Source organism: Chelonoidis abingdonii, chromosome 4 (assembly GCF_003597395.2).
Source record: "Chelonoidis abingdonii isolate Lonesome George chromosome 4, CheloAbing_2.0, whole genome shotgun sequence".
NCBI lineage: Eukaryota > Metazoa > Chordata > Testudines > Testudinidae > Chelonoidis > Chelonoidis abingdonii.
Window position 1 is genome coordinate 108,186,003 of NC_133772.1, and position 18,848 is coordinate 108,204,850.

The 18,848-nt window shown below is 37.5% G+C and overlaps 1 protein-coding gene across 9 annotated transcripts in view; it reads left to right on the forward strand.

The window, feature by feature from the left end:
• The window catches only part of MIPOL1 (mirror-image polydactyly 1), a 274,230-nt gene that overhangs the window by 138,533 nt on the left and 116,849 nt on the right, over nt 1–18,848 (forward strand). For all 9 annotated transcript variants that reach the window (XM_032789975.2, XM_032789977.2, XM_075065527.1 and 6 more), the window contains one exon: nt 12,118–12,225. In XM_032789975.2, coding sequence (XP_032645866.1) covers nt 12,118–12,225 — 108 coding nt within the window. The remainder of the gene's footprint in view (nt 1–12,117; nt 12,226–18,848) is intronic.

Sequence of the window (18,848 nt, forward strand, 5' to 3'; positions counted from 1 at the left end):
ATTCTGCTTAGAAAGGACTATGAAGAAAGTAGCAGAGAGAGAGCAAAGAAGAAACTCCACTAGGGGATAAAAGGTAAGAAAGGAATACAATCCAGAGAAAAGATATGCAATATATGTGCCAAGTACAAGGCCCCCACTTATTCCAGCATTAGATGAAGGGAGTTTGTCTTTTTCCAGTACACAGAATAGGATTCTCTTTTGCTAGAAAAAACGTATTGCTTTTTGTCTTTTAATTGAATGTTCTTAGGTAAATTACAAGGGTCACACACTCAAATGAGTTTTGCAACCCCTAAAAACAGTTTGAGAGGTTGCAAAACCTAGAACTTCACTGAGTTTACCCATTCATTATACAGACCATTTCTATATACTGTGTGAAGAGAGAACACTGGGTTACATCTTGTAACCAAGCCCAAAATGCCAGGGAATTGAGAAGAATTGCACTAATAGTTATATAAAATATATGCAGAAGTGAGATCCATGTGATAAATGGATACGTCCTGTGACAAATTGCACATGCTATGAAAAGTGTTATACCTGTTATCTCATTACCTGCCCAATAAGACCCCAGTCCCACAAAGATTTATGCATGTGCTTAACTTTCTAGGAGTGGGTAGTTGAGTGGGAGTGCTCACATTGTCTGAGATTAAGCATATGCATAAATCTTTGAAGGACTGAGGCCTAATCCATTTTCTGGGACTTCACCATTCCAGACCACTGAGCTGCTTCAAACAACAGCAATTAATTTGCAAATAAAATGTTACCAACCTTTCCACCGAATGTGGAATTTCCCTCCAAATTACCTAGGTCCCCAATGAATAAGATTCAAATGTGGGCCAATGGCAGTTTTTCTAGACCTAAAAATGACATCACTTGAAAGTAAGACACTTCATCGCTTTGTGGGACTAGAAATAAAAGCAGTACCCAGATGAGAATGAGGTATTCCCTATTTTCCCTTGGGACCCAGCACACCAGTTTTCTGATCTAGTACTTCCAACAAAATGTGAGAGCACTCTTTTCTCTTCCATTGGATACTGATACAATTATTTTATGTCATGTGATACAATGTATACTTTTGTATGCATGCTATCCGTGCAAGAAAGCAGACAAAAGTAATACACTTGCTCTGAAGGTTGGTGGTGTGTATCCTGAGAACATCTAATAAAAAGCCTGTAGACTTGTCTATAATGGATCAGATGCTCAAGTGGACTGAGCTCTAAACTCATTGTTCTGCTTCCAGGATCCTGGGGCCACTGGGGGCCAAAACAGCTTCTAGATAATTTAGAGCAGCATAAGAGCTGTGGAGTTTGACCCCATACCCTCCTAGCTGTTATAGTCTGCCACAGCCTCAACATGCCTCCTGAGCCAGAAGCTCTACTTCTTTATGCCAGGTTTGAATTTCCCTCCCACTAGCCTTAGCGGGAGACTGTGATATATGCTTATATTGTTAATTGAATAAAAAGCTACATCTAATTCTATCTAGCATATACAGTGGGGGGTTTGTTTGTTTGTTTGTTTCGGTTTGGTTTTTTTGTCCAGAGCATGGCTTAAAATATTGTGGGTTGAATTATGCTCTCTGTATCCCTGTAGAAATCCATATTAAATCTATTGGGCTTAATAATCAATAGTTTTGCCATTAAAGTAGGAGGATGTATGTGGTGAGGTCCCACAGGTCAGTTCTGGGTTTGGTACTATTCAATATTTTCATTAATGACTTGGATAATGAAAATTTGTCGGTGACATCAAACTGAGAGGGGTTGCTAGCTCTTTGGAGGACAGGGTGCAAATTCAAAATGATCTTGATAAATTGGGGAACTGGTCTTAAATCAACACTATGAAACTCAATAAAGCAAGTGCAAAGTACTACACTTAGGAAGGAATAACCAAATGCACAAACACAACATGGGGAATAACTGGTTAGGCAATAGTCCTGCAGAGAAGGATCTGGGGGTTATAATGGATAACACATTGAATATGAGCCAACAATATGATGCAGTTGCAAAAAAGGCTAATAACTCAGTGGGTTTGAGCATTGGCCTGCTAAACGCAGGGTTGTGAGCTCAGTTCTTGAGGGGACCACCCAGGGATCTGGGGTAAAATCAGTACTTGGTCCTGCTAGTGAAGGCAGGGGGCAGCTCTAGGAGATAGGTATATCTCCATATATTTTAAGGGTATATTAACAGCAGTGTTGTGTGTAAGTCAGGGAAGGTAACTGTCCTGTTCTATTCAGCACTGGTGAGTTCTCCAAACTGGAGAATTGTGTCCAGTTTCCCACAACTCTCATTGGCCAGGAACAGCAAACCACAACCACTGGGAGCTGCAGGGAACTGTGCCTGCAGACAGTCAACATAAACAAGATGCCTTGCAGCCTGCCAGCAGATTACCCTGATGAGCCACATGCCAAGGGTTGCTGACCCCAGTCTAGGTTTACTTGATCCTGCCTCAGTGCAGGGGGCTGGACTTGAAGACCCCTTCCAGCCCTACATTTCTGTGATTCTGTTCCTGAAAGGCCAGTATATAATGGCCTCTAATTTTGTGGCCTTTTTAGACCTACAAAAGGCTATTTTAGGTAATTTTAGAGATACTACATTTTTAAATTATTTTTTCTCAGCTTTTCATTGAAAATCAATGGGATTTAGACTCCCAAATGTCAAATTCACTTTTGAAAGTGAAACTTAACACTACTGGGTCACTTGGATCTTGCAACAATAAATGGAGCAACACTGAAAATTGGGGCCTGACACCAGTTTTGACTCTGTTACAGGCCTACTTAATGAAAGTTTTCACTCATGGCAATAAAAATCTTCTGAAATAGCCTATGCTTGCAAGACTTCCATCTGGATTTCCAGAACTTAACAGGTTTGATAAAGCAATCCAAGCTGTAGAGTGCTTATTCAAATCAAACCACCATATCTCTTTAGGTCTAGCCATTACCAGTCTTTGCCCTTTGCAAAGACAAAGATAGTTTTGATCATTTCTAGGCCATGATTGTGGTCCTACATCATAGATTTGACTCCCTCCCCACATTGCCAGATGTTGAGGGTTCATTATGATATGGTAGAAATGTACATTGAGACCTTACTGAAGAGGAAACTGATCTTGCCATGGATCCTCCAGACGTCATCCTGAAAGGGAAAAAAGACTGTATGACTTACATAAAAGTTATAGCTAAATACACTCCAGGCCAAACAAAATTGCACAGGTGTGGCTAGTGGCACTATTTAGTTGTACTGGTCTAGATTTTTTTTAATGAAGAGGGACAGAAGGAGTTAATAATCTGAAACTTCCATTCATTTTGTTTTATGGTCCCTTAAAGTATTCCAAAGAAAATAAATGAACTCTTGATTTGCTGCTCTTTGTCATGTTCATAAATGCACAGTTTGTGACGTACACTTTGTATTATCTGGTTCCTTTAATCCACCAGGCTCCAATTGGCTCACAGTAGCAATGCAGACAGTGTTTCATTTGTTTTTTAATGTTTCTTTTGATGGTTTCTGAGTGAGCAAGACCCCAATTGCAAAAAATGTTTCTAGCTTGAAATGTTCCTCTTACTAATGGAATATAAATTTTTTTTTAAGAGGCAGATGTTTCTGAGGCCTAAGCGCTATAAAAGCACTTCTCTTTCTTGAAATTCCGGTAGTTTTAAGATGCTAGGCATTGTATAAATAATCATTTAAACACATTTGTTGAGTGTTTGCCAAGACTTTGAAGAAAACCTTTTCTTTCAGACAGTAGAAAATTTTGATTCAAAATTATAGTTTAATGGAAAAATCCTTCTAGTGATAATTGTATAGAAACTCATTTATTTTTGAACAAAAAATAATTCTTCTACATGAAAAAGGATAAAAACTATCTATATAGATATAAGTGCTTCTAAACATCTGCAGTTCAATGTCCATAATTCACGTTGACACCAAAGGTTGGTTTGTGTTTTGACTGGAAGAGTTTGGTATTATTTTTGTCTGCAAAGGAAAGAGTTGTGTAGCATCCAAGTGGCAAGATGTTTGCCTCTCAAGCAATCATGATGAATTTGGGACAAGGAGCAGACTGTTCAAAAAAGAAAAAAAAAAGGTCAAAAACTAAGCATGCTTGCATTCCATTAGGACTCTTCGAGTTGGGTGCTATTCTCATGTGAAGATCTTTAAAAAGAAAATAAAGAAAAGGATAATAGAATAATAAAACAAGAGTAAAATCAGTTAAACTGTTTCTGTCTGCTTCATATTATTGTATTCACTCATGTCTATAGATGACAGAGAAAAAAAATTACACGTAAAAAATAGCCATAATTTAAAAAAAAAAATTCTAATGCTCCATGTACAGATTGTATGTGAGTTGCTTATGCCACTGATGAAGTGATTGCTATTATAAATGTAGCTAGTATTTATCACTTGCAGAAATACTACTCTGGTCAGTAGGGACATGATATTCAAAGGTCTGTTTAATTTCTCTCTTGTATATTTCCATTGAAATACATCAAAATTTATTTTTCATTAAATTTCTTTTCACTCAGCAAAACAGTAACATTCTCTTGACTCTGTGTAAGGGGATAAATGCATTTCTGTCAAAATGTTGTACATACGATTGTTAAATGAACACCTAAGTTGACCATAACTGAAGGAGGGAAATATTTCTCTCCCCTTACAGGTATTTATTCTGTGTATTGGCTGCAACGTGGTTCTTGTCAATTTCACTACCTCACTTGTATTTCAGCAAGGTATTTAAGAGCGGGACTAACATAAAGCACTGGCGTAATCCCATTGAGTTTCATGGAACTACTTGCATGCTTAAAGTTAGGTTCATGGTTAAATACCTTGCTGGACTGGATTGTAGGGATTTTGACCTAGATCCTGCATCAGAATGTATCCTGTACCTATATGGAGCTTCAGTGAGGTCAGTGCAAGATTGGGAATGTAGATTCTCACTTGTTGGGAAAAAAAGATCCACAGGGATTTTTTTTAAGCAATTGTTTTATATATCAGGACATACAACTAAGTGTATTCTATCAAACTGGATTTTTTTAAGTTATCAAATTTAAATAAATTCATGTAGATAATTTCCTGTAGGTGCATTAGTATAATTCAGTAAAATGGCTTGGGTTAGTGAGTCACTTTTTATCTTTAAGGTTAATAAATACTGTTTTAATCAAATACATAAAGAGAATCACTATTCAAATATAGGGTCTACATCAAGATGGGACTGCTAATAAAGAACTAGTCACAGAATTATCAACAGTGCAAATTCAGATAAGGACTGCAGGATCTGCTCCATATTTTCATAGACGAGCTAAATAAAATTGTTTTGTTTTTAGATTAGATTCATAATGCAATTATCTCTTTTAGGTATTTCTGCTGAATTCTAGATCTCAATAAAGAACTCTGGGCCAAGTTCTGCCCTGGTTTATACCTGGTGCAATTTATTCAAACAAATGACATTGTAAACAGGTGTCAAATTTTAACTTCAAAGCTGTGGTGAAAAGTAGAAATCTACTCATAATTCGTGTAGCATAGGAAAGGTACAATGCATTTTCTTCTTTTGGAGCATCTTGCCATAACTGCTCTTTTCATTTTAATAAAAGCCCCACTCTGTACAAAGGTGTTGTGCAGCAATATTAAAAACATAAACAAAAGTTAGCAGGCTCAAATAGCCCTAAAAACTATATTTCCCCGCACACTACAAATACAGTTTTCTTGCCACAACCCCCTCTTACTCTGCTCAGCCTGCCATAATGATGGGTTGCTGCCCTAGCCAATAAAGTCAGTGGAACTACTCATACTTAGGTGTTTTGCTGAATCAAAACTATAGAACTGTTTGTATATTGCACAGGAGGGTGACAGTATGGCTCTTAAATCTGTATATGCATTGCCTTGTTTCCCCCGCACTTAAAACAACTAGCGACTTTAGCTGTTTCTCCAATTACTTTCACATTTCTCTTCTTCCCTTTGTCTGTAACCTTATTGGTTTTGTCTTCACTAGAAAATAAAGTTGTGTTATAACCCAACTTTGAAGACTCATACTTAGTAATGTGAGAGAAGAAACTTAGTAGTCAGTGTAGACAAAGGAAAGTGGTGTGTAACAACACTTTAGCTAGTTGTAGATAAACCCTGGGAAAGAGAACGCTGAGGGCTTACCTCTGGTCAGCTGATACAATGTGTTCAGCATGACTTGTCTGTACTGACTATAAAGTCTGTCCGGACTATCATGTTAATACAACCTCATTTTCTAGTGAAGACAAACATGATGAGATGGTTCCTTTGAATGCCTCGCCTCTAACTCACCTCTGAACCTACTCCAATCCATTTCCACCCTCTCCACACTACTGCAACTACTATTACCATGGCTCTAATAATTTCTTCCAAGTATCTAGGACTCTACTCCATGCTTATCCTGCTTAACATTCTGATGCTGTCAGGCTGTCCTTCCTGATCATTTGTGACACTGTCGTTACCTGGTTTTCTTCCTGTCCCTGACTGTTCCTTCAATGTCCACCTTCAGCAGTTCCTCCTCTGCCCTGTTCCCCACCTCTGTAGGGGTCTTCCAGGCTCTGTTCTTAGCTTTCTCATGTTTTCCCTCTGTTTTTTTTGTCACGGTGTTCTCATTGGTCTGTGTGGGTCCAATTACCTTCTCTGTGATGACTCTCAAATCTACCTTTCCTCATTAGACCTATCTCACTCAGCTGAATCTCACATCAGATGCTGTCAGGTGCACAGAAAGAGCAATTGATCTGTGATGGACCTTTAGCACCCACATAAGTGCTGGAAGTAGAGGTGCTGTGGGTGCTACTGCACCCCCTTTCTTGAAGTGGTTTTTATTATAGACAGAGTTTACAGTTTGATTCAATGGCTCTTAGCCCCCCACTGTGCAAATTGTTCCAGCGCCCCAGGCACCTGGGTTTCAAGTAAGCGGAGGAAGAATAAGTATTTTTTTAAAACATACTTCTGTCTATTCTGTTCTCCCCACTCTGAATCTGTCACCTTGGGAGATGGGGTCTCAACGTTTTTTCTTCTGTCTTTGTGCATCTCAGCTCCCCACATTTCCTCCCCTCCTCCTCTGAGCTTTCTCACTCTCAGACACATACCAGTTTCTTTCTCACACTTGCTCACATTTACTGTTCTCTCACACACACAGTTGACTTCCTTATTCTTCCTTTACCCCTGTGATGCTGCGTACCACCACAAGGAAGATTCTCAAACCCTCCAGGTGTGGGATGGGATACAGCCTCCAGAGGATGGAGACACATGCACACCCCCATCCAATCCCCTCACTCCAGATTCGGAGGATGTTCATCCCCCTCCTGAGTGAGGGACTAATCTAGAATGACCGCTCTTCCCCAAGCTCCAAGTCTGGGAGTGGGCACACAGCAGGCGTGTCTTCACCTGCCTCAGGCCTGATAGAGGGGGTTTCTTTTCCCTTCAAGGAACAGTGGTGAAAAGCTCTCTGGAGGATCCTTTTGCACTACCCTGCTCTCAGGCCTAGCAGGAGGAGGGAAGAAGACTGGCTGAGCTGGGTGGGAGTGCTTCAGCCCTTTGGTTAGCAAATGCTAATTATGTTGCCCATCATATCTGTCTCTTTCTCACTACCTCTCTGAAATTCATGGATGTAAAACTAAAGCCCTCTATACATACGTAATTCAGTAGGAGGAATATAAAAATCAAGTCCAAAGTGATTACATTTTGAATGATTGTGTGGTGATCACCATTAAAGTGTCACCATATATCAACACTTACCATGCAGTGGTTCTCTAGACATTGCAGTTGTTTCCTATTAATTATAGAAGAAAATTAATAAAACGGTGAGTGCAAGTGTGGGGAAATGTTAATGTTTTACTGGCAACTGCTGTACAAAATGGAAAGACTTATTGCTAAGGGAGCAGAGCTGGGGCATGGGTTTAAAGAGGAGCATTGTTTGGGTTAGAGGCTGTTGACGACATGGGCAAAGCCAACTTAAGCTTGGTAATTTTAGAGCTAATGTGTACATCCAGATGTTTAAATAATTTGTTCTTTAGGAAAGTGTTTCCTGTTTTTCTATCAAATCCTTTCACCCTGTTTTGACATTACACACCGGAGCTCTGCATAGGCAATGCATATCTTGACTACACAGCTTTTCTTGGTGGTAAAATCTGTTTACATGAGTTAGCTGATCTTCAATGGGTTACTTGTATGAAATCTCCATGAAACGACACAGTCCTTCACCAAGGCTCTAATGACCCCTTCCTAGCTACGTCTCCAGTACTCTACTCCATGCTTATCCTCCCCCTTGACCTGTGCATATGTGCCATGATTGTGTCTGAAGTGTGTAAGATATTCGAACTAGGAAAGACAGATTTCTAAATGATTATTGCCTTTTACATAATATAATGCTTAATTCAGGATTTCCTCTGCATGAGCAGTTTTCTATCAAATAAGAATCTGTAGATAGTCCAAAATCTACTTAAGTTGATGTATCATTTTAAAATAGTTTCACTCATCTCTGATATTGCTAGGATATAGCTTGAATGTTTCACAAATAAATATATTCACACATCTGAAATAGCAGGGTTTAGAAATTCGCATTTATAATACTAAAAATAAAAGATTTCCTCCTTTAGGCCTTAAAAGCAAATATCTGATGCTTCCTTGTCAGTATTAAACTGGGTCATGTCTTCTCTCCTCCCTACTCCAAAAAGATTTTTATACATGTTTTTAGAAGGAAGTCCAGTTTCATCCTTGCAGCTGTTGGCATCTTTCAGCAAAGTGGGTAACCAATAAAAACACATGTTCTTTTAAAGAACATCCATTTTTATTGGACCTGCTAACAACCAACAACACAGAAGTCAAAAAATGTTGGCTGAAATGAGTAGAAGGCCCACATTGTCTAAAACTGTTCTTAATATTCCACTCCTTCCAAACAGCAAAAATATTGGCTGCACAGGAATTCCAGATACTCTTGCCCTTGTGAAAAAGGTGTGTACTTTTAGTACAGTATTGTTAATGCTAAAAATATTCTAACTGTACATTTTTGTGAAGTTATGATTTTTATGCTATATCCACCATTAACATATCAATAAAAAATTGTCACCATAACAACAGTTCTTCATAGACAAGGCATAGCTAGTTGTTATTTCCTGGACTGATGAAAATAAATTTGATTTGTGATGTACCTGCGACAGGTTTGGTTAATGAATTATTTTAAATGAATTAGGGACTTGTCTCTTCTACTTGGGTGACACTATCATAGACTTAATTAATTAGACACTTTTTCTCCTGTATAAATAAATTAAGTCACTAACTTTGTTTTGGGTTTTTTGGGTTTTGTTTTTCTTTTTTGTTTGTTTTTTGGGGGGTTTGTGATGCCCCTAAAATGGATTTTAGCAATACTAGTCCTGATTTTCTATTGTCAATGTTTTTAGTGAAAATGAGAGCATCTTATTCACTTAAGATGGGAAAGTGCACATCTGGCATATTTAAATCAACTTAGACACTGTTGAAATTGACATACCTTTAATTCTGCCAGCTGTTTTGATGTGTGGGCATGCATGCTTTGTGCTGCTTCTCTTTGACTTGCCTTCTTGCCCTGTGAGTAGCTAGGATAATGCAAGAATCTTGCTGTTTCTGTTTATGTCAATATCCTGTCTTCACAAGAGTGAAACAAATAGAATAGAATAATATTATGAAGTGCACACAGAGGCCTGCAGTTGTGCAAAACATCAGGCACGTGAGGTTTGTTATTGAATTATCCAATAACTAGTTTTAATGTTATCTATGTACCAGTGTTATTTTTGGAGCCAGGAGGCAGTGTAAATAAAAATATGTGATATTTTTCAGGTGGATTAAATTTTTGGCCTATAACCTTGTTACCCCAGTCTGGTTTAAGTGCCATTGATACAATTAGTATACTGTTAAGAGATTTCAAGAGAAAAGTTTGTTTGTTTTTAAAGAAAGGCATTTTTGAAAGGTTGAAATGGCAATTTTGCTGACGTTAAGTTGAAACAGAAAACTCATGATTTGTGATAATGAGTTAACTAACTGATTTTTAAAACTCTGGTGTTATGAATCTGCATGCCAGAAAAACTGTACCCACATATACATGGATTTAATTAGAACCGATTCAGAGTTGTTGGCATTATTTTCATACCACCTTACTTCTCGCACATTTGTTATGAAAAGGCATATTAGGGACATGATTTGTGATTGCTGTTTTCTGTAAAAATGAGCATTAAAATTATATTCTGTACTTGAATCATTGCTTTATACAAATAAACACAGACATACACAAATCAAATCAAATGTATTAATATATTATCTTAGCCTTAGGCTTCAACGAGGAAAAAAAAATAGACAACCTCCATCCATAATGGTGCACTTTAACAGATTTTTCTTTTGTCTTTTCTCTATCTTTTTCTCCTTTGTTATTCACTACAAAAATGAAATAGCTGTGATACAGTTAGCATACTTGCACGCTACTACCAGTTTGAGAGAATAAACTAGTTCCAGAAATATTCCCTCTTTTTAAAAAGAAGAACTTCACTAGAGCTGGTAACTTTTCTGAACTCAGGATTCATATGCAAATACATAAAATAGACACCCAGATACTTCATTTGGGTGCTTAGATCAGCCCTTGTTTGCCCATTTTGAGCAACTGCCATTATTTGGATACCCATGCAAGCCTTGGGATTTGACATCCAGTTTAGGTGCGAGTGTTTGGTAATGGGGCCCAGAGTCCATTATTTGTGGTTAAGAGTTTAAAGAAGGAAATAAAATAGTGTTATCTAAACCTGTGTTGGAAAATGCACTTTTGGTTATAGCTTTAAAATTTTATTCGAGACTGTAGATAGACTCACTAGCCTGTTGTCTTCTGGTTCAGAACCATTTACCTTTTTTAAACATTGGGGCTAACATAAGCCATGCTTCCTTGCTCGCTAGTCCTGCATCATGACAGATTATAAATTTGATAGGAAATTTGATTCCTTACATAGCTTCCAGAATAATCTAGGGTCATAAGCTATCTGTCCCTAGTAATATTATTTGAGTTTAAATTTTTATTTTTGAGATCACAGTGCTAGTGGCCATTACATCTTTGATTTTCTCCCTTCCCTCTATGCCTACTCTGAGTATTCAGCAGACTATGTTCCTCATCTTTGAATATTCAGATGCTGTGCCGTCAAGCTTCTCCATGCTTTGGTTTTCAATGGTGCTATCATAATTACTTCCTTCTGCTTCCCAGTAATATGGTGTATGCTAAAAGTATTTTGTTTTGTTTTCAGCTAATATAGTCTCTTCTCTCAGTTTTGCTTTAGCAATTCCTCTTACATGCCCATAGTAAGACATTGAATCTTCATCTTTGGTCCCCGTTCCCTGTTTTTATAAGAGTTTTTTCTGTTAATTGTTAATTATTATGGTAAGCCAGGATAGCTGGGTTTTGCCCCTCATTGCTATCTTGAAAATTGGTTAAATCTGCTTTGGGTGCCAATTTGAATATCCTAAATACTTTGGCCTTTAAAATATTTATTGAAGTTAACTCCTTTAAGTGTTTGTATGCACACAGTCAGAACAGGAAAAACTAACATTTTCTGTCCCATTCTTGATCATTTTAAGAAGTTGATGATTAAAAAACATTTTTTTTTAAAACTAGTTGTCGTCCAAGATCTGATATACATTTGGGAATGAATGCAGTCTGAGTTTTATTAATATGTACTGTATAAATCTATACATATATTTCCTTTGGAAAGGTACATACTTATTCTTCTCATATTCAATTATATTTAAATATATAATAGAGCAAATTCTGCTCTGTTACACTGGGGCAGCTGAGACTAAAATTTGGCTCAGTGTCATATTCATTTGTAAAATATATTTAAATATTGTTTGGCAGAGTTTCTTGATATACTATACTTGATATATAAGTTTTTCCTTCAAACAATTGGATCTGAACGAGACAATGAATAAAAGATTGATTTGCGTGTGTGCGTGTGTGTAGTGTATAGATCTAATATGATTTCACCTCTTTGATTACAACTTGCTTTTGCTGGAAGCTTTTTCCATGGCAAAAATGGTGATGGTGTTATTTACATTAATTCATTTGGCTTCTTGGGGAAAAAAATATGCCCCATCTCCTTTACTTAATGGAATTCTTTCCTCGTTGCAGTGCAAACGGCTGGAGCAGGAGCTTCATCATCTGAAAGAGCAGAACCAGACTTCAGCAAACAACACGAGACATCTGACTGCTGAAAACAATCAAGAACGTGCTCTGAAGGTAAATCTCCGTTCCTTCTTGCAGGCAAATTAAGGTTGTAAGCCCATGGTGCCAGCTTTCCATGCTGCATATATCAGTTGTGTACATTTCGGCAGTAGTGAGCTGTGGTGTTTGCCAACAACCCCTTCTTTAAACACAGATACAGCACCCTTCTGTTATGGTATTATTTGATTTTGTGTGTTGTATGAAAACAACAAAAAAGAATATATTCTCCAAATCGATGGGAGATTTGTTGTGTTGTGGTAACTAGCACTAGATTTGGTTTTGGTTCTGTCCTTGCAATATTAAATTTTTATAATGTGTAGAAAACTGCTGCTATTTGTCTCAATTGCACAATACTAACATTTTAAAGCATGGCTGTTTGATCTGCTCTCAGCAGGATGTGCTATATTAATAACATTATTGACCTATACTACTAGTGACCACATAGTTGAGACTACTATTTGCAAAACGGTAGCTTATTTCAGTTGGAACTGGGTGGAAGAATAATAAGCCATGTCAATAAGGATAAAAATTAGGAGAGTAGGAGCAGGGGGACAGAGAAAAGACAATAAAGAGATTTGATAGGGTTTTTCTACTTTGATTTGAGAAAGTAGCATTGTGATGTTGTTGATGGTGGTAGCTGCCTAACTGCAGGCACCATTACTTGCCAGTATAAGAGAAATTGCTTGGTGAAGATGCAAAAACTTGTAAGTGTGTTCAACCAATAATATGTTCAGAAATCTATTTCCTGTTTATGTGCAAAGGAATGAAAATAAATCTTCAGTAGAAGCCAGTATTCCTCTATCTCTTTAATCTTATCACTTCAAAATTGTGTTTTATTTAGGCAGGAGGAAATGAACATATCTCATTTATAGTCAAATGTTGCCTAGCCTCTTTTGTTACTCTTGAGAGCATGAGAGAATTGTCATTCTTGTTTGGTAGATTTGGTCAGAGCAAGACAATTCAAGACAACTCATCTTAGTCAGATGGGTTTGTTTGTTTTTTTACCCTTGGTCACTTTCAGGATACAGTGACATGTGCAACCTTCATGCTGCAACAAATAAATTAAAAGTTGGCCTTTCTGTTGACAATAAAGCTGATCCACGGTTGGTTACTATGGAATGCGCAAAAGGCACTTGAGTGTGCAGAAATTTGAGACAGGTTCTCAAGCAGACCATGGTGACTGTCAGCTGACTTGTTTAGTTATTCCTTCACTAATTACAAAAAGAAGGTACAGCACTTTATCACTGTGGATGTAGAGGGCTGAATTTTCAGAGAAGACTTCACTTAATTTCTAAAATTGCTGACTTAATTTTGCATACATATATATTTGTACATGCAAATGTTCAGATTTGCATGTAAGAATGAGAATAGAGGCTGCATACGCAAATCCAACTTTTTGCTTGAGCAGAAACTTGGCCATATAAAACAGCATGCCCATAAATTTAGTAGCCAAAAATTGCTGTGCAATTTTTGAGACCATTTTTGGAAACAGCTTTTTATTGAATAAACTAGAAAAGACTATACCACATAAATATCAAATGTTGCATGAATTTAAGGTTGCCAGTGAAATGTTTGCTGAATGTTGCAAAATGTAGTCTATGCTATCAAAAGTAGTACAGCCTTCTTCAAAATAACTGATGGACATCATAGAGAGAAACTATAGACCCTGGAATCATTTATGATCACAGTAATACAGGTGCCTTGAATCTGGAGTCACTAAAAGCTAGTGTTTGGCAGATATTCTGTTGATTGCAAATAGTAAATGTTTAAAAGATTTTAAGTAATTTCCCATAATTGTACTAAGTTAGTTATTTAATGTCATTGAATAATTGCTCACATGGGTGCTGGAACTACGCGTGCTGGAGGTGCTGCCGCACCCACTGGCTTGAAGTGGATTCCATTATATGCATAGTTTACAGTTTTGTTCAATGGCCCTTAAGAACCCTCACTATAAAAATTGTTCCAGCGCCCCTAGTTACTGGAGAGATTCTTTCCATCAGAAAACAATAATGTTTTATTGAAATTACAATTTTTCCTTTTAATATTATCTGAAATGGTGCTTACTGTGTTATTTTATTTTCAGAGCCATAAGTATGACCTAATAGTTTAAACTGAAACTAGATTTTATTTTTAATCCTGCTATTCCTGTCCCTGTATCCAGTCCTCAAAGAATCTATATTCTACCTGGCCTTTCTCGGGCGTATTTCATTTTGCAAAGCTAGAGGTTAATTGGTCAAGTTGTTTTGGAGATATGAAATATGGAAGCCGTTTCATTTTGGAAAAGCTGCATTTGGGTTTTTTTAATATTATACCTATGAGAATCTAGTGAGTCCCAGATTTGTTGTATTTTGTTGTCCTCAGAGAGAACTAGTCCCTTTTGAATACCTTTTGAAAGATTGGGTGGTTAATTTGAGTTAGGGACTTAAAACCTTTGAAAACTCCCATGAGGAGTGCTTGTAGTCTTTGATGTGTAACTAAGCTTTCATTTAGAACACGAAGCTAATCAGCCATTTTTGTTTTAAAAATAGCCTAGAAAATGTAAACCAATCACTAGATGTAAAAAGTTTATATCAGTAATTTTTCTTAAAAATCACATATTATTCTCCTGCAGCTGCCCTCCTCTTGCCATGGCAATCTGAACCACCCGCCCCTATGACTATTAGCACAAGAGCTCACTGTGACAGAATTTTCACAAACATCCTATTGGGAGACAGAGCATGACTGAAAATATGCACGTACACAGATTCCTCCCCCACTTCTCATTTCCAACCACCAGGTCTCACCTCTGGTATGCTTCTAACAGTGACCATAAACCTTCACCACACATAGAGTAGTTACAAATCTAGGAGCCCCCTCACATCAGCCACAGAATATCCTCTCGGTCACCACAGTCTTACCATGGAGTCACCGATAGTCCTTTTGGGCAATCCACTCTATCTAGCCACCCAGGCAAGTTGGACTTAGTGATAGTTTATTGTCATATGCCAAAGATCACGAAAGATTCAGTTTGCTTCCAGTCCCAAGAGACCAGTCACTAACCCCAGATCAATTTTGTACCTCAGATCTCACACCAAAGACAACACTTGTAGCCAATCCGATAGTAAACAAACTATGTGTTTATTAACTAGGAAGAAGAAATGAGAGAGTTATTTACAGGTTAAACTAGGAAACATATATATACAAATGAGTTACAGTATATGGTTCCAAATGGTGATGGAGTTGTAGTAATCTGCCAGCACTGAATGTCTTTTAAGGCTAACCCAGGTTGACCCTGGGGATCTCTGTTTCTGTTTCCTAGCTCCGGTGCTATAAGAGGCCAAACAGCAAAAAGAGAGAGAGAATTTTTTTGTGTTCCTGTTTTATCCCCTTCTTACAGAATTCAGGCTGATGGGACAGCCTTTCTTGCACATAGAAGCTTCACTGGTGTGAGAGGGCTGTTAACCACGTTTTTGTATTGTGATGTACCACAATGGCCTATTTAGTTTTGATAGTCCTTCTTGATGGGTGATGAACCATTCCTCCTGACTGGGTTCACAGGTTCAGAGCAAGCATTTTTACAGTTATAAAGCAAAACTTACATATCACCTTATAGCGTGGGATACAGACATGACAAGTGAAATCAATGCATGCAACAACTTACAAGCATTCCATAGTGTCTAAACACTAAACACATTCCTATAGCTCTAATACCTATCTTGAACAATACTAACATACAGGTGAGCTGGTCTAGTTTCCAGCTATAGATTTGTCAATGCTGAGCTGACATCTACAACCTTGGGAAGAGCTGGCATCTGGTCTGCCAGCATCACATGCCCTCCATATATAAATCACCATGTATATACTTAATCCATCCTCCAAATATGGCTGTGAGACCTCACACTGCAGAAACAAGGCTGATGTCCACCTTTACTCTGTCCACTCTGCACCAATGTAAAAAAAAAAAAAAGGTGAAATGTTTCATATTTTTCAAACTCCCATAAATTTAACTCTTCTTGTCCAATTCACCTCAAATTTGCCAGAATAATCTATTATGGTGAGAGTAAAATAAAAAAAAAAAAGAGAGAGAAGCTTCATGCCTTTTGGATTTTTCTTTAAAAAAATAAAGGAGGGATCAAAATCAGGGTGACAATAGAAAGATATTTGCACCCTTAAGTATAGAAAGGATGGAGAGAGCAGGAATATAGGATTAGAGTTAAGGTTACTTATTGAACTTTTGTAATGAATTTTAATACCTTCCAATTTACTCTTTGTAGTCCACATGCATAGTCAGATTGGGTTGAAAATTGCTATGACAATTCAGGGCCTGAGGTAGAGTTTGTGATATAAAGTTGAGGTCATTTGTTCATAGGGTTTCTGAGATACAGCTCCTCAGATAATTACCTGTTTTTAAAATTTCGGTTTCCTTACACTTTGTTATTCAAAGAAAGGGAAAAATCCATGAGCAATGTCCCCACTAAACATACAACACTGGATTGTTGAGATTTAGTGGCTGATACCTAAAACAAGCTGCCAAACTTCATAAAAAATCATTCAACTTTATTTCCAGAGTAGGACAGGACTGCTGCAATCCTTGCATGGAGCACCAGCAGTGTGCAGGGACTGACTGAAGGAGAGGAAGATAAGGGGAAAGAGATAAGGAAAGAGCTTCTTAGCCTAGGGGAAGGTGCTCTGATTTGGGATGCTCGGGTATGGGAAGCAGGAAGCAGTGTTGTGTGGCAGCAACCATAACTCTACCTTTGAGTAAGAGAATACTTGTTTTGTAATTGAGCAACTCTTTCCTTCATAAAATAAAAAGAGAAAAGCTGAAAAATAACAGTAAGGCCCTGATCCTCCAGAAACTCTCACACAATTTACTCTTCAAATGAATGATCCCATCAACTCATTTATGGAAGTCAAGTGACTCACGTGCATAAATGTCTGTATGACTGGAGCATATCACTTTCCTTACAAATGAATGGTAATTAATGGTAATAGTTTATATAAAGGTGCTGAGTTAGTCTCAGAAAAGGGCTACGAGGCCTCTGGTGTGTTATTGCTAAAGTAAAGAAGTGGGGGATTAAGAAAGTGAATGTACAGTATAAAGGATTAATAGGGTTTTTTCTTCTTATGGATGAGCTAAAGAACCTTTCACACTATCTCTCCGCAAATTGCAAAGCGGGGAAGACAGACAGGGAATTGCAGAGTGCTTTAATGCTTCCCAGAAACGCTCTCATGCCTTAGAATTCTCTCTGGCTTAAAAAAAAGGTAATATGAAATGTCATGTAATGACTAACTTCATAAATGAGACAGAAGTAAATAATTTAAAATGAATGTATTCTCCTTCACTAATAGCTGCTGAATATGGTTTGTAATGTGGGTCTCTTGTGAAATGGTTGTTTCTGTAAGATGTTGGGAGCACAGGCCACCTTCAGTAAGGTGCTAGTTACCGTCATGCTGGAGTGGGTTTTGAGGACTTTCAGCACTTCCTAGGATCATAGCAAAGGAATTGAATTGGGCAGAAGTTGTAAGTTGTGCGAGGGGTGAACCACGCCCTAACCTGCACCCAGATTAGAGGGACACTAAGGTGAAGTAAAGCCACCCTTGTGAGCTCTTAGGTCTTGTGTCAGACCTGAGGATCATGCCTCATGTATGAACTGTGACGCTATTACATGTATACAGCTTTCCTCTAGTTCCATGTCAGTTATTTGCATTAGCTTACCATACAGTACATCTTATCTTCACTCTTTTGGTAAGGTAGTTGGTTTAAACCAATCTCTCTCATGCAGATCAGTTTATGAGGTTTAGGATTTATGTGACTAATTAGTGTAATGGGCCAAATGCTCCTGATGGTGAGAGTGATCCAATCCCACTGATGCCAAATTTGTGCTCTGAATTTTATTTTACATTTTTTCCCCCACATACTAGAGGATCGCACTCATTTGAATGAAAATGTCGGTCCCAAATCCTTCTCATAGTGACACGCAGAGTTGTGCTGCTGTCACTGTGAGGAGAATTTGGATCAGTGTTTTCATTTTAAAGTAATATAATCCTCCTCTATCTGAAACCATTTTAAATAAAAATCTCTTACAATATTCCAGATTGAATTATATCTAAATCTTTTAGAAATAATTGCTTCCTAAGAGCACAAATGTATATAGACCCTTAGTACATTTTCATAAAATAAGATCTGCAAAGTGCTTTACGAGACTAATATGTCAGGGTCTATATATAAGATTATTCATTTGTGCTTGGCCTTCGTAATTAACACTTGATCTCTACTGATTCTGATAAATGTATTCCCACATTACACTGAAATACTTGACTCGATTAAACGGTGCAATGTTCAGGAATCACAGTTTTCTTCATCAGTATTAGAATACCACCTTGAGTTATTTTGTTGTTGTTTTTGTAGTTGCTAGCTGTGGAGAATATGTTCAAAAAAAAGAAAAGGAAATGTTTCTGCCATACCTCAGTCACCATCATCATAACATTATTGTATTTTATGTGAATATCTTCTTTGCTCTGCTAAAGAAAAAATAAAGAATTCGTCTTTGGAAATCATAAACTTCATGTGAAAACTCACGGAACATATTTAACTGGATTTGAATACAAAGTTTAGAGGGGTGATTTTTTTTTTCAAAGGCTTATGATTTATGTTG